This window comes from Orcinus orca, chromosome 17 (assembly GCF_937001465.1).
Source record: "Orcinus orca chromosome 17, mOrcOrc1.1, whole genome shotgun sequence".
NCBI classification, from domain to species: domain Eukaryota; kingdom Metazoa; phylum Chordata; class Mammalia; order Artiodactyla; family Delphinidae; genus Orcinus; species Orcinus orca.
Window position 1 is genome coordinate 86,204,714 of NC_064575.1, and position 13,811 is coordinate 86,218,524.

The 13,811-nt window shown below is 56.8% G+C and overlaps 1 protein-coding gene across 3 annotated transcripts; it reads right to left on the reverse strand.

Moving 5' to 3' along the window:
• Nucleotides 1–3,880: 3,880 nt before the first annotated feature.
• LY6H (lymphocyte antigen 6 family member H) lies at nt 3,881–7,192 on the reverse strand. Of its 3 annotated transcripts, none has more exons than XM_049700736.1 (4): nt 6,223–7,192; nt 5,568–5,695; nt 4,731–4,850; nt 3,881–4,420 (listed from the first exon to the last, which is right to left on the reverse strand). In XM_049700736.1, coding segments are annotated over exons 1-4 (486 nt in total). In that variant the 5' UTR covers nt 6,225–7,192; the 3' UTR covers nt 3,881–4,184. The 3 variants fall into 3 exon arrangements, with proteins under 3 accessions (XP_049556693.1, XP_049556694.1, XP_033275578.1); XM_049700737.1 differs by having other exon boundaries at nt 6,175–7,192; XM_033419687.2 differs by having other exon boundaries at nt 5,952–7,191.
• Between the last annotated feature and the right edge of the window lie 6,619 nt (nt 7,193–13,811).

Consider the following 13,811-nt stretch of genomic DNA (forward strand, 5'->3'; position numbering starts at 1 on the left):
ATAGCAAGGAAGATACAAGAGCCACACGAAGAAAATGATGAACTTGGATGGAGGGACCAAGCAAATGGTGAGATCCATGGAGGTTCTGAGTGGGAACTGCCAACAGGGAAGACCTCTTCCTTCCCCAACTTCGTCCCCAAATGAGTGAAAGTCCAGTCAAAACCCTGAGAGTGTTGTTCTGGAACTAGACAAGTGGGTTCTAAAATTCATAGGTAACAAAAAGCTGTGAGAAGTGGCAAGAGTCTTTTAAAAAGAAGAGCAGGGCTTCCCTGGTGGTGCAGTGGTTGAGAATCCACCTGCCATTGCAGGGGACACGGGTTCAATCCCTGGTCCCGGAGGATCCCACATACCGCAGAGCAACTAAGCCCGTGCGCCACAACTACTGAGCCTGTGTGCTGCAACTACTTAAGCCCGTGTGCCTAGAGCCCGTGCTTCACAAGAAGAGACGCCACTGCAATGAGAAGCCTGCGCACCGCAGCAAAGAGTAGCCCCCGCTCACCGCAGCTAGAGAAAGGCCGCACGCAGCAACAAAGACCCGACACAGCCAAAAATAAATAAATAAATAATTTTTTTAAAAAATTGAAAGAAGAGCAAGACGGGCTCTCACCTCATCAACTGCTGAAACTTGGCTGGAGTCAAGCAGCTGGGTGAGACCCAAAGCAGGGAGGGTGTCCCCAAGGGTAGCAGGCCTGAAACACACACACGTGTAGAAATGCCTCCTGTTATCAAGGTGGTGCTTAAATCACGAGGGAAAGACGGGCTGTTTAACAAATGGCATTGAGAAAAACTGGCCACGTGTTTGGAAGAGGTCCCTGCCTTCTGCCACATAATGAACTCCAGGTGGGCTGGATAGCTGAATGTGGTGGCCAAATCTGTGACAATGTTAGAAGAAAATACAGAAACTGTTTTCCTCAGATAAGGGTGGAGGACGTTCTCCTAAGACCTGAAACCCAGAAACCATAAAAGAACAATTAGATTTGACCACATGAAACTCGAGAACATGCATATGTACAGTGACACACCAAAAACAAAGACGCAAGGAAATATTTGCAAAACATACACCACGGGAAAGACTGCTTCCGTAACACACAAAGGGGTCTTGCAAATCATAAGGAAAGACAAAGGCCACAATAGAAGGATGGGCTAAGGATGCCATTGGACAATCACAGAAGAAACACAAGTGGCTGACAAACACTTGGGACATCTAACCTCATTAATCACTTCTTAAGTAGCCCTCAGAGTAAGATTCTACTGGCCAGACTGGCAAGAAGTCCTAAGGCTGAATAACACCCTCTGGGAGTGATGTGGACGGAGCTGGTGTGACTGCAACTCGACACGGCCTTTTTTTTTTTTAATTTATTTTTGGCTGCATTGGGTCTTTGTTGCTGCGTGGGCTCTCTCTAGCTGCGGTGAGCGGGGCCTACTCTTCGCTGCGGGGTGCAGGTTTTTTACTGCGGTGGCTTCTCTTGTTGCGGAGCACGGGTTCTAGGCGCGCGGGCTTCAGTAGTTGTGGCACATGGGCTCAGTAGTTGTGGCTCACGGGCTCTAGGCGCGCGGGCTCGGTAGCTGTGGTGCACGGGCTTAGTTGCTCCGCGGCATGTAGGATCTTCCCCGACCAGGGCTCGAACCCGTGTTCCTTGCATTGGCAGGCAGATTCTTAACCACTGCGCCATCAGGGAAGCCCAACACAGCCTTTTCTGAGCACCTATTTCATTGTTAAGTCTATGTCCTCTCTGGCTCAGCTGCCCCTGTCTCAGAATCGATGTGACAGATAATTGCCTGACCCCATAACCATATGAGGACCAGGACGGTCACGGCAGGACTGCTGATGAAAACCACTGAAGGCACCTCTGCGCCCACTGACAAGGGGAAGCTGAATGAGTCCTGGTCCAAAAGATACTCAGCAGCTGACACTGAAAGGTCCGTCTAGACGCCCTGACCCAGGAAAGTGTCCTTGATGAATGGTTCAGAAAAGGAGGCCATGGCACCCTGGCCTATCAGAGATATGCGTGTGCCTAGGAGCCGAGCACGTCACCCGGACCGTGGGCTTCGATCCTTCTGCAGCAGCTCGCGAAGGCCAGGGCACCCATTCAGCTCTGGCTGCTTGGAAACGGGAGCTGAGGTGTCGAGGCCGGGTTATCTGGGCCATGCTGCCGTAAGCCCCTCCGTCCAATCCCAATCGTGTATCTTAAAAGACCTGGGAGAGGGCTTCCCCGGTGGCGCAGTGGTTGAGAGTCCGCCTGCCAGTGCAGGGGACACGGGTCCGTGCCCCGGTCCAGGAAGATCCCACATGCTGCGGAGCGGCTGGGCCCGTGAGCCATGGCTGCTGAGCCTGTGCGTCCGGAGCCTGTGCTCCGCAGCGGGAGAGGCCACAACACTGAGAGGCCCGCGTACAGCAAAAAAAAAAAAAGACCTGAGAGAACTTCACGTCTTTTTGTGTTTTAACACTTCCCTCAAATAACAAATTTAGCAAAGACTGACGTAAAAGTTGGTTTGAACCCCATGCCCCTGGGGTGGCCCGTCCACATCCTCCCAACACCTCCAGGCCTCCCATTGCTCCCGATCTCCTGGCTCCCGGCCTCCTCCGAATCCCCAAGGTTCTCTGCACGGGTCTTCCAGGTCATCCGCCAGCAGCACCCGGTCCCACGGTCCAAAAGCAGCAGACGCACACGGTGGATAGCACGCTTTACTGAGGTTTGGGTGGGGGGCGGGGGGGTACATCGCAGAGCAGCAGAGCAAACTTAAAACGGAGTGGGAGACCACCCTCCGACAAGTCCCTCGGCCATTTCCACCAGCAGGAAGTTGATACCAGTCTCCAATGACCCCACTCTCCCCACTGGTTCACTCGCCCAGGACCTCCAGACCGCTCTCCATCACTCTGGAAGAGGAGCCCAGGGAGGAATGCCAAGGCTGGCTCTGAGAGGAAGTATCGTTCATTCCAGGGAGTCCAGGACCCAGGAGTGACCTCGGGCTGGGTCAGCCACAGAGGGATGAAGAAGAACTGGCCGAGAAAGCCTGGAGTGGCTGCCGAGCGCCCGTGGTGAGCCTAGGCCACGAGATGAGCCTCATGGCCAGTGGGTGTGGAGGCTGGGCTGGACTCAGGGGTGCAGGGGCTAACTGAGGGCTCACTGCTGGAGCAGGAAGGGCCAGGAAAGCAGCAGCAGCCTCAGGTTGACCTCCACGGTCAGCCTCCTCCCACGGGAAGCACCCAGGCCTTCTGTGCCATACCATCGCCTGGTCAGGGGACTGGCCCTCAAGACCCTACCCACGGCGGCGCCAGCTCAGGGTGGAGGCGGGGGCGTGCCTGCTTCTGGGTCTGGGCCCTCGAGGTCCACGCGTGAGCCTGAGGGGCCCCGACAGCTCTCAGGACAGCTGATCACCACCCAGCGGGGAGAGAGCTCTGGAGACCTACACACGGGCGTGTCTGTATGTTCCCGTGCGCACGCACACGTGGACCTGTGCGGAGCTGCCTGCACTGGGGCACACCGGTTCAGGGTCTGCTGTGACGCGAACGTGTCAGTGGGGGCGTGTGGGGCACCTGTGGGCACGAGCACGTGACGACGTGAGAGCGTGGTGTGGGTGAGGAGTGTGCCCTCTGCGGGCGTAGGTGTGAGTCTGGGCACGGCCCCGTCCCTGGTGTGTGCACACACCGTTGCAAGGCCTCGCCCTCTGGCCCACCCTGTGACTTTGCTCATCTCAACTCTCACCGCCCCTCAGGCTGTTCCCAAACTTTACCAGGCCCACGGTCCCCTGGCAGCTCCATACCACAGCCCCCAGGGGACGAACGCTGCCCTCCCTGCCCCCGCCCCCTGCCCTTTCTCTGCCAGGAACCCCCCCCCCCAAAAAAAATCCCCACCAGGCTCAGGCCCGGGTCTCTGGACTCAGAATTGACTTTACTTCTCCTTAGAGGATGCCCTCACAGCCAGGCTGTCGGGCGGGGCCTGGCTCAGCCTGGCTTCCCCTCCAAGGCCCGGGGTCCCAGCCTCCTGCTGGACGCCTGATTCCTGGAGATGTCCTGCTGGCTGGGACTTGGAGCTGGTGGAGAGACAGGGAGGGGCGGGGGCCACAGACTGTGGACAGGCCAAGGCTGCCCCCAGCTTCAGCCAGGCCAGGCTGGGGAGGGGGCAGCCACAGGCTCAGGTCTGGCGGGACGAGTTCAGAAGCTCTGCGGGAGGGAGGGGACCTCAGGGCCCAGCCCAGAGGAGGGTGGGCCCCAGGCCAAGCAGGAGTCCCCCCGCCAGGGCCCAGGAGCTGTGCCCCGCCAGCGCCACCCCGTTGCACAAATCCTTCTCACAGCAGTCCACATCTACTTTCAAGATCCCAGAGTTAATGAAGCCCATCAGATAGTCTGAGAAAAAGTGCCGCTTCACGAAGTCGCAGGACGAGGCACACATCTTGTTCACAGAATGATCCTTCCTGCCTGGGGAGGAGGGAGGGGAGCCTGGAATTCGAGCCCCACAGGGCCCTTTCTGCCTGGTGCCCAGGACCCAAGCCAGGGACCCTCCAGGTCAGTTCAGGACCCCAGAACAACAGAACTGAGGCTTCGATCCACCCACACTGTCCCCAGCTACATGAAAAGGGCCACAGAAGGGCCAGAGAGGGTCAGGCACCTGCTGACTGTCACACAGCAGGGCAGTGCCCTGCCCCCAGACCCATGCTGTCGCCTGAGGCCAGAGGGACTCTGATGACAGTGCCGACCCCTCCCCATCCCAGGCTGGAGCCTGACTTACTGCTGCTGGGATCTGTGATCCGGACGCTGGCACACACCGTGTCTGCCGGCGGGCACTGCTTCGGGGTGCAATGACTGGAGTTGGTGGTCAGCGTGCAGTCCTGGCACCACAGGCCATGAGCTGGGCAGGGCACAGAGAGGAGGATGACCAGAGGGACAGGGGTCCAAGCCAGCCAGCCCCTTGCGTCCTCCCCACCTGCCTCGCTGCATGTCCTAGGAGAACCATGCAGCTGTAGGAGGCCGGCACTCCTTGACCAGGAGTGACCAGGCCAAACTAGCACCCGGAGGACAGGCTGGGACGACCTGTGTGCCTTTGGGCAGGGTGGGGTGAGGGTGCCACCACTGGGACTCCGGAAACCCCTATGCACCCCCCCCCGGCCCCACACGCACGCACGGTGTGTGCACACACAGCCACAAGTATCACACCTATGGTGCCCTCCTGCACACTCCTACCCCCTCACACACATCCCCCAGAATCTAGTTGGTTCCGTGGAGGAAGAACCAAACAGGACTTGATGGGAGGCCAGGTGGGGCTCTGAGAAGAGATGGAACACAAGCAAGCCGGCACTAAGCCGGGAGCAGCCACTGGACCAGGGCCCAAGAGGAAAAGGACCCACGCCCTCAGGAGCCAGGAGAGACCCGCGCCGCTGGAGCTGGGGCAGCGCCAGCAGGGGCCACACAGGCGAGCGCTGGGCTGGGGTCGCTGGGCTCCGGAGGGGGTGTGTGTCTGATGGGCACCGTCAGAGAATGGCCACCCCACACCTGGTTCTCTCCGGAGCTGCCTCATACAGGCTCTCAGGCGACCTGGCTTACCCCCGCCAGCCGTCCCCAGACTCACCGGGGCCAGAGCACAGCAGAGCGGCCAGCAGCACCAGGCCGAGGCCCTTCATGGCCGCAGGCAACATGCTCCAGGCGGGCCTCAGGAAGGCGCGGGGGCTGCAGGCTGGGGTCGTCTGGGGCACAGGCCTGGCAGGGAGAAGCCTCGATCAGGAGACCAAGTCCCGGCCCAGGTCGAAGGACCCTCCCCTTTTCTGGCATCCTAACGCAACCTCCTCCCCGGAATCCAGGGCTAGGGGTCGTCCGGGAGCTCTCAAAGCCCCACCCCCAGCCCATCCCCCAGAGCATCCACCATCACTGCATCCCCCCCCCCACCCCGGGGAAAATAGGTCTGCCCTCTCCGGCAGGGTGACAGCTCGAAAGGCCCGCACCCCACGCTCCGCACCTGTGGGTAGGAGGGTGGGTCGGGAGGCGCGTCTTATCCCTGGGGAGCGATAGGTGCGTCCGGAGAGGAAAGGGCAGGACAAGATGCGAGTGGACAGTACCTGCCAATGGGGGGAAGGGCGGGCGCCTCGCCCCCACCCCACCCCGGGCGGGGGGGGGTGGGGACCGGGAACCCGGCGCGGAGCCTCCTCCCCTCGTCTCCCCGTGCGAGCCTCAGCTCTCACCGCGGATCTAAGCGTGGAGCGCGGGCCTCAGGTCGGGGGCGCACTCACATCCCTGGGGTGTCGCGACTCCGGGGCTCCGGGAAGCGCGGGCGGCGCGGGGAGAGGTGCCCTTCGGTCTCCCTGTGGAAGGGAAGCCGGGTGCAGCCTTGTCTTTCGGGGAACGCAGACGCAGACACGGACCCCGCGCGAGGGGCGGGGCGGAGCCGGGGCGGGGGCCGCGCGGGGGGGGGCGGGGGAGGCTGGAGACTCAAGGACTCAGGCGTCTGGGGCTCAGGGCCAGAGCCGGGTCACCGTCCCGGGCCGTCCTGGGCCCCTCTGGCCAGCCGGCGCCCCGCTCGCCAGCGCGCGCCAGCCCTCTCCGGCTCGGGCTCCCTCCACCCGTTCCCGGGCGCTCCCTCCACCTCTACCTCCCCCCCCAGGCGTGGGCAGGATCCTCCCCCCTCTGCTTGGCTGAGATCCCCTTGGAATTTCTCGGAAGAAGAACGTTTACTGCGAAAGGAAAGGACATGGCACAAAGACGCAGAGAGGGAGGGAGGGAGTAACGGGTGGCAGGTGCTAGCACAGGGCCCTGTTCACAGCCCTTGGGCCCTCCGCTCCCCAGCCCCATCACGGTCTCGATTGTTCGAGGCTATTCTCCTCCCCGGAGCACCCGTGACGACCCCACCAGCAGCGGCAGCACCAGGGACTGCTGCCTTCAGCCACGCCCACACTCAAGCGGGCGAGTCCCAAATCCTGGTCTGGGCGTTCAAGGTCCTCCGCTGCCTGCTCTGGCCAGTTTCTCAGCTTTGTCTCTCGTCTTCCGGTTCCACCAGGCGTTAGTCGTGCTGTGCTTTTGCATCTGCTGTCCCCTGTGCCTGGAATCGGTCTCTGCTGGGTGCTGAGTAAACGAAAGCTACCCTGCAAGTGCTGGGGTCGGTCCTTCAGTCCTGCCCTCATTCGTCCAACAAATATTTATGCAGACAGCCCGGGACCACCCACTGGTGTGTGGCTTCAGGTATGCTGCGTGCCCCCCCCCACCCCCCGTGAGCCTCAGTTCCTGCGTCTGTAAAATGAGGGTGTTGCTAGTAACCACGTGGAAGTGTGTGAGGGTTACACGAGACCCACAGGGAGAGAGCTCATCGTGCACCTGGCCCAAGGCGCGTGCCAGCGAGAGGGAAGGCAAGCAGGGGACAGCTGGGCAGCTTGACAGGGGCTACAGAATGGGGTGAGCGGTAAAGGGAGAGCCCTGGGGGTGTGGACAAGGCCTCTCTGATGGAGCCGGTGAGCGTGGAGGAGGAGAGCTGGCAAGCTTCAAGGTAAGAGCGAGCAGGAGTGTTGGGGGAGCAGGGAGGGGAGGGGGGCGGTGGGGATGGCTCAGGCCACAGCAGAGAAAAGGGCTGGATTTTGTCTGAAAAGCTCTGGAGCCAGGCAAGGCTTGAGGCTGGGCAGAGTCCACAGCCAGTCATCCTTGTCAGAACTGACACATGCATTTCAGAGTTAACACACAGCCTCCCCATGGGACTGGAGGCAGGGCAGACATCCTGGATGCCCTGCCACGAGGCCAGCCTGTATCCCTTTTGGTCAGCTGGATTCTGACTCCTTGTGCAGGTATAGGGTGGATGTGGGTGGCACTTGGGCGGCGGGGAGGGGGTCCCTGCTGATCACAGCCAACTTACTCCTGGACTAGGAGTCTCTAGTTCTGTCTAAAGTTCTGTCCAGATACTTGGAAGATCCCTGCCAGACGTAAGGCAGGGCAGCCCACCCCAACATCTGGGACAGGTGGTGTGTGGGGCAGGCTCTCAGAGCCCCCAGCGACCCCCTGGTATTCTTGTCCTCGTGCATCCCTTTTTTATTTTATTTTATTTTTTTGCCACTCCGCACAGCTTGTGGGATCTTAGTTCCGCAACCAGGGATCAAACCTGGGCCTTCAGCAGTGAGAACGCAGAGTTTTAGCAACTGGACTGCCAGGGAATCATCCCCTCTCCTTGAGCATGGCTGGACTCACTTGTAGTGAAAACAGTGTGGCACAGGTGACAGGATGTCACTTCTGAGGTTGGATTATTAAGACCGTGGCTTCTGTTGCGGGCTCTGCCTCCCGCTCTCTGATTGCTCACCCTGGGGGAAGCCGGCTGCCGTGGTCGAAGGCAATCCTGTAAAGAGGAACCGAGGCCTGCGAACAACCACCCAAGGGAGCTTGGAAGTGGACCCCCCCACACACCCAGCTGAGCCCTCAGATGAGATCACAGCCCCAGCCGACAGCTTGACAGCAACCTCGTGAGAGAATGTGAGCCCGAGGTCCCAGCACCTGGGTTCCTGACCCACAGACACTTCGAGAGCATGAGTGGTGTTGTTTTAAGCCCCTAAGTTTGGGGGTAATTTGTTATGCAACAAAAGACAGCAGGTGAGTAGGGACTGGATTGGGCATGACAGGGGCAGAAGCCAGATGTCCAAAGAGTCATGTCCGAGGAGTCTGGGGCCAACGCTGGGGAATGCAGCTCTGGGCCTGCTCCTCAGAGAGCAAAGACCCTGCTCTCCCCATGCTGGGCTTGGTTGCCAGGGGGACAGAGATCCCTAACCCGGCTTCTGAGCTACTCTGCCTTCCTCCCAGTGCACGTGGGATGGTGTCACCCTACCAGGATTTTTGCAAACAAGAATAACAATCAGTCATGATTAGCAGAAGAAAGAGCAGAATGTGCCCACGTGTGGCCCTGGTCCTTTCAGTCTGGACAGCCCCCCCATGGAGCTGGTGACCGCTGGCCTTGACCTCCCTCCTCCCAGACTGACCTGGCCCAGATGCCCAGATGCTGGCGAGGGGCGCCAGGGTCTCACCCTGCCCAGAGACCCTCTGACAAGTACCCACAGCCTGGGGTGACTATGTGGCTGTGGCCCATCTCATGCTCTCCTCAGGGTCGGGATGATGGCTGGCCAGCTGTCCCCACAGCAGAGCCGCTTCAGGTGGTCAGGACCACGGACAGCGTCAGAGGCTTGCGTTCTTCACCCACCGGCTGCTGCTGCGCATCTGGAGTTCCGAAGCGCACAGAAGCAGGGGACTGGCCTCTGGGTCAGGCCCTGGCAGGAGAGGGGCAAGGTTCAGGTAACACCTGAGCTGTGCTGCAGGGTTTTCTGCCTTGTATTTTGGCCGACGCCATCAGAATCCCTCCAAGCCGTCCAAGATTGTAGGTGTGGCTGTGAGCCGACCACCCTCCCTCACGGAGAGGACCAGCCTAGGGTTGACAGGGACATTCACACAGCGAACACTTCCTGCAGTGCTGCTGAACCCGGGGAGAGAGAAAGCCTCTGGGCCCCCAGGACCCCCAGAATAGTGGGGAGAAGCCAACAGGCTGAGTGCTGGGCGCTAAATGGTGGCCCCAGAAAAGGTGTCCACCTCCTAACCCCTAGAATCTGTGAAGGTGACCCTGTTTGGAGAAGGGGTCTTTGAGGGTGGGACTAAGTTAGGGATCTCGAGATGAGGCCATCCTGGATTTTGAAGGCAGGGCCCATCTCCAATGTCTGGTGTCCTTATAAGATAGAGGAGAGGGACAGACACAGAGAGAGGCCACATGATGGAGGCAGAGACCGCAGGGATGAGGCCACAGCCAGGGACACCTGAAGCCCGCAGAAGCTGGAAGGGGCAGGAAGGGTCCTCCCATGGAACCTCTTGGTTGTTTTAAGCCACAAGAGAGTGATTTGTTGCAGCAGCTGCAGGAAAGCAGTACAGAGTGCGATAGGCGCTGTGAGAGAAGAAGGTGCCCCTCCCCCAGCCCCGGCTGGCCATCCTGAGCTCCGAGTCCCCGGGGACGCCTCCTGGGCTGGGCAGACAGCAGGGCGCTCCTCTCCCGCTCACACTCAGATCGTCCGGGAGGGACAGGCAGCTGCCCCCCACCCCGGGATCCAACCAGACCAGTGCAAGGAATGGTGAGCCGCTTGGCCTCATCCTCACACAAAAACACCCCAAGTTACAGGGAGTTGACCCCATGTGGACACTCCTGGGTGTCCCTGCCCTGGGCGCTCTTTAGGGGGTCTGTTCTCATACATGCACTCAGGAGGTTTCATCCGTGGCCAGCCCCAGGGACCCCAGACCCCAGGCCCTGTGGCCAATATGACCAAACGTCAGACTCAGATGAACCACAAATAGAGGTATGTAACACCTGATGAGCACTACAACCCCCAATAGACGGGGCAGACCCTACAGGACTGACAGGACTGACCCTGAAGGACTAACAAAAACAGAAACAACACTGTCCTGATTGCCGTGACCCTGATTGATTAAATCATTGGCCATTGACAATCGATTCAACCTCCAGCCCCTCTCCCCTCCCCGGACATCTGGGGGTGGGACTGAAAGTTGGAACCCTCTAACCACAAAGTTGATTCTCCTGGCAACCAGCCCCCTCCTTAGGTAACCGAGGGGCTTTCCAAAAGTCACCTCATTAATATGACAAGAAACACCTTTAAGACTCTGGTCACTTAGGAAATTCCAAGAGTTTGGGGAGATTTGTGCCAGGACCAGGTGAAGACCAATATGTTTCCTGTTATCAATCACAATATCACAAGGCTCTACTGTTGTGAACATTTGGACATTTTTATAGTAAGATGTTTGCATTTTCCATAATGTGCACGTGGCGAGGGGCTGGACCCTGTCCCTATATGGCTCAGTGACTGCATGAGAATGATTTTTTAAATTCCCCAAATTTGTGCCACTAACTAGATTTGTCTTCCTTTAAGTTAATCCGGATCTAGGAGTCCCAAAAGGGGATACTGGGACCGGTCACAGGGGGAAATGGGAGTTTGGGGATAGAAGGACCTGGGTTCAGGTCCCAGCTCTGTTGTAATACAGGTTTGTTTTGTTTTGCTTGTATATCTTTTTACTTTTAGAGGGTTTTTTTTCTTATTACAAAAGCAATCATTGTTGTCAGCGAATATAGTCTTGACTGCACTATCTTGACCAGGTCTTGAGGCCTTGGCTGGAGACGGTCATTCCCCTTCTTGAGCAGCCACTTAAGCGCACACCCAACCTCTTTCCTTAAAGCTCTCACACTCCAGGCCACTGTGCACCCACCCTAACCGCCCCACGCCGGGTACCAGGCAGTGAGGAACAGCCCAGTGGTCCAGCTGACCCCCAGCCACAGGCCACACACGCTGCCCCAGCCTGCAGTACCCCGCGCCTGGGTGCAACCCCGTGTGGCCACACTATAAGTTACAGAGTTCTGCCTTTCTTTCTCCCGGTGTCATCCTGCTGGGTCCCGCTATCAAAAGAAATTTTGCATCTTATAAAACAGACATAGAAGGACCGGGGTCCCAGCTGTGCTGCTCACCAGCTGTGTGACCTTGGGCAATTCTCTGCTCCCCTTGGTTTTCCCAGGTAAAGATGGGATCCCTGATGCATGCGGTCAGCACGTGGGCTAAGTGAGAGGATGCAGGTAGAAATCTTAGTAAAACGTCAGGCTTCATAAATGCTCAGATGATTTCTCCCCAACACTTTGTCCATATCTGCACCTCTAGCCCAGCAGCGGAGGCTGTGCATGGCTAGCGTCATTCTGATTGGATAGTGACCGTGAACACCACTAGGCCCCATTGCTTCCCTAATGTCCATCCACCCTTTTCCTGGACAGAATCCAAATTTTGTCCAGGTGCGCACCTTTCTGTGAAGGTGACCTCTGCCCGGGGTAAATCCTTCCTAGTGTCAGCCAGGTGGGGTGAAACATCGGTTGGTAATTAGTTGAGTCCAAGGCTTAGAAAGCAATTCTGGCCAAAGAGGATGTCTGAAGGGAGGGTTTATGGAAAAGGTCCCTCACCGTAAAGGAGAAACTCGGCCGACCCTGCTCTCAGGAGGACAGAGTCGTTTGTGGCAGGTTCATGCTCCCACTGAAGACAAGAAAAGGCAGATAAATCACAGAAACCATCTTTTAAGACACTAGAAACCTGGAGAAGCAATAAGGACAAGAGGGACTAAAATTCCCGAGGTGGGAAATCTGTAGACTCGACCGGAAAATTCATCACCACCTCCCCCGCTGTCTTGGGGCTGCCGGGAGCCTGTGGATCTGGCTCTGGTCAAGGGAGAGGCCACTCCTAGGGGGAAAGGAAACAAGCAGAGCTTCTGGCAATGACGCAGGGCAGGAAGGACAAGACCGGAGAGTCGAGAGGCCTCTAATGTATGGTTGGTCTCACACAAATTTTAGAATCCGTTCATCAATTTCCACACCCAGAAAGTTAAAAACACAATGAAGCACCACTACACACGCACCAGAAGGGCTAAAATTTTTAAAAACTGACAATACCAAGTGTTGGCAAGGTTGTGGAGCAACCGGAACCGTCTTGTAATACTGGAGGAAACACTTTGGGAAGACATTTGGCAATACCGACTGAAGCTAATCGTACGTATATTCCACCTCTGGTACCTGCCCAATGGAAATGAGGGCTTATTTACACCAAAACATGTGTAAAGTATGTCCAGAGCAGTGTCCTGCATAAAAGCCACAACTGGCCAAATGCCACCAGCATTAGACTAGGCAACGACCCTGGTATTTCTGGACAATGGAACACAGCACAGCAACAAACATGGGAGTGGATGGACTGCCAGTACGTACAGCTGTGTGGGTGATTCACAGAGCAAGGCTGGACAGGAGACGTGGGACACAAAGTAGCTGATGCCGTTTACACAGGGTTTAAAAAGGAACAATTTGTGAGGAACTTCAGGGGATAGATTCGGGCAGGAGGGGCACAGGGAGCCTTCCGGGTTTCTGGAATGCTCTGTATCCTGATGTGAGTGGTGGTTACATTGCATATCTATGTATATATATTATATATGTGCTACATATATGGTATATATATATCTAATTTCATCAATCTGTACACTTAAAGTTTATATACTTAGCCATATGTAAATTATATCACAATTCTTTTCATGAAGGAAACAAAGAGACATCTACAAGCCTGTTCAAAGCAGTACTATTTGAAACAGCCAAAAATGGAAAATTATCCAAAGCTCGTCCACTGTAGGGTAGATAAATAACTTGTGGTGTATTCACGTTACACAATACTGTGTAGCACTTGAAAGAGGCAAATGATATCCAGCCACAGCAATACAGATGAATCTCAGAGGCCTCCTTGAGTAAAAGAAGCCAGACCGGGAAGAGTATGATTCCAATTATACAAACAGGCGCTACTAATCCACGACATCAGACGTCAGTATGCTGCTCACCCTTGGGGGTGACTGAAGGGGACATGACAGGGCCTCCTGAGGTGCTCTTAGTGAACTGTTTTCTGATCTAGAGGCTGATTACATGGATATTTTCACTTTGTAAAAATTCATCAGCATGAATTTGTGATTGGAGCATTTTTCTCTATGTTGGTTATAACTAAAAACAAACAAAATCATGGCATGAAAAATGGGTCCCCTTCTTCTCTGGGTTGTCATGCTTGTATGTGATGTCTGGAACTGCAGCAGCCACCTTGTGAGCTTGAGGGGCGTTATTCCAAAAACTGATGATTACAGAGTGAAGAGATGCAAAAACTCTTGTGCTGTTGAGTCACTGAATTCAAGAGTCATCCTGGGTCGGCAGAGGCCAGGTCTTAGCTGACTGAAGTCACGACAGCCAGCAGAGGTCAGCACCATCAGTCTTCTGGCTCCAGTTAGTCTGGTGGCTGTTTGTTTGAGG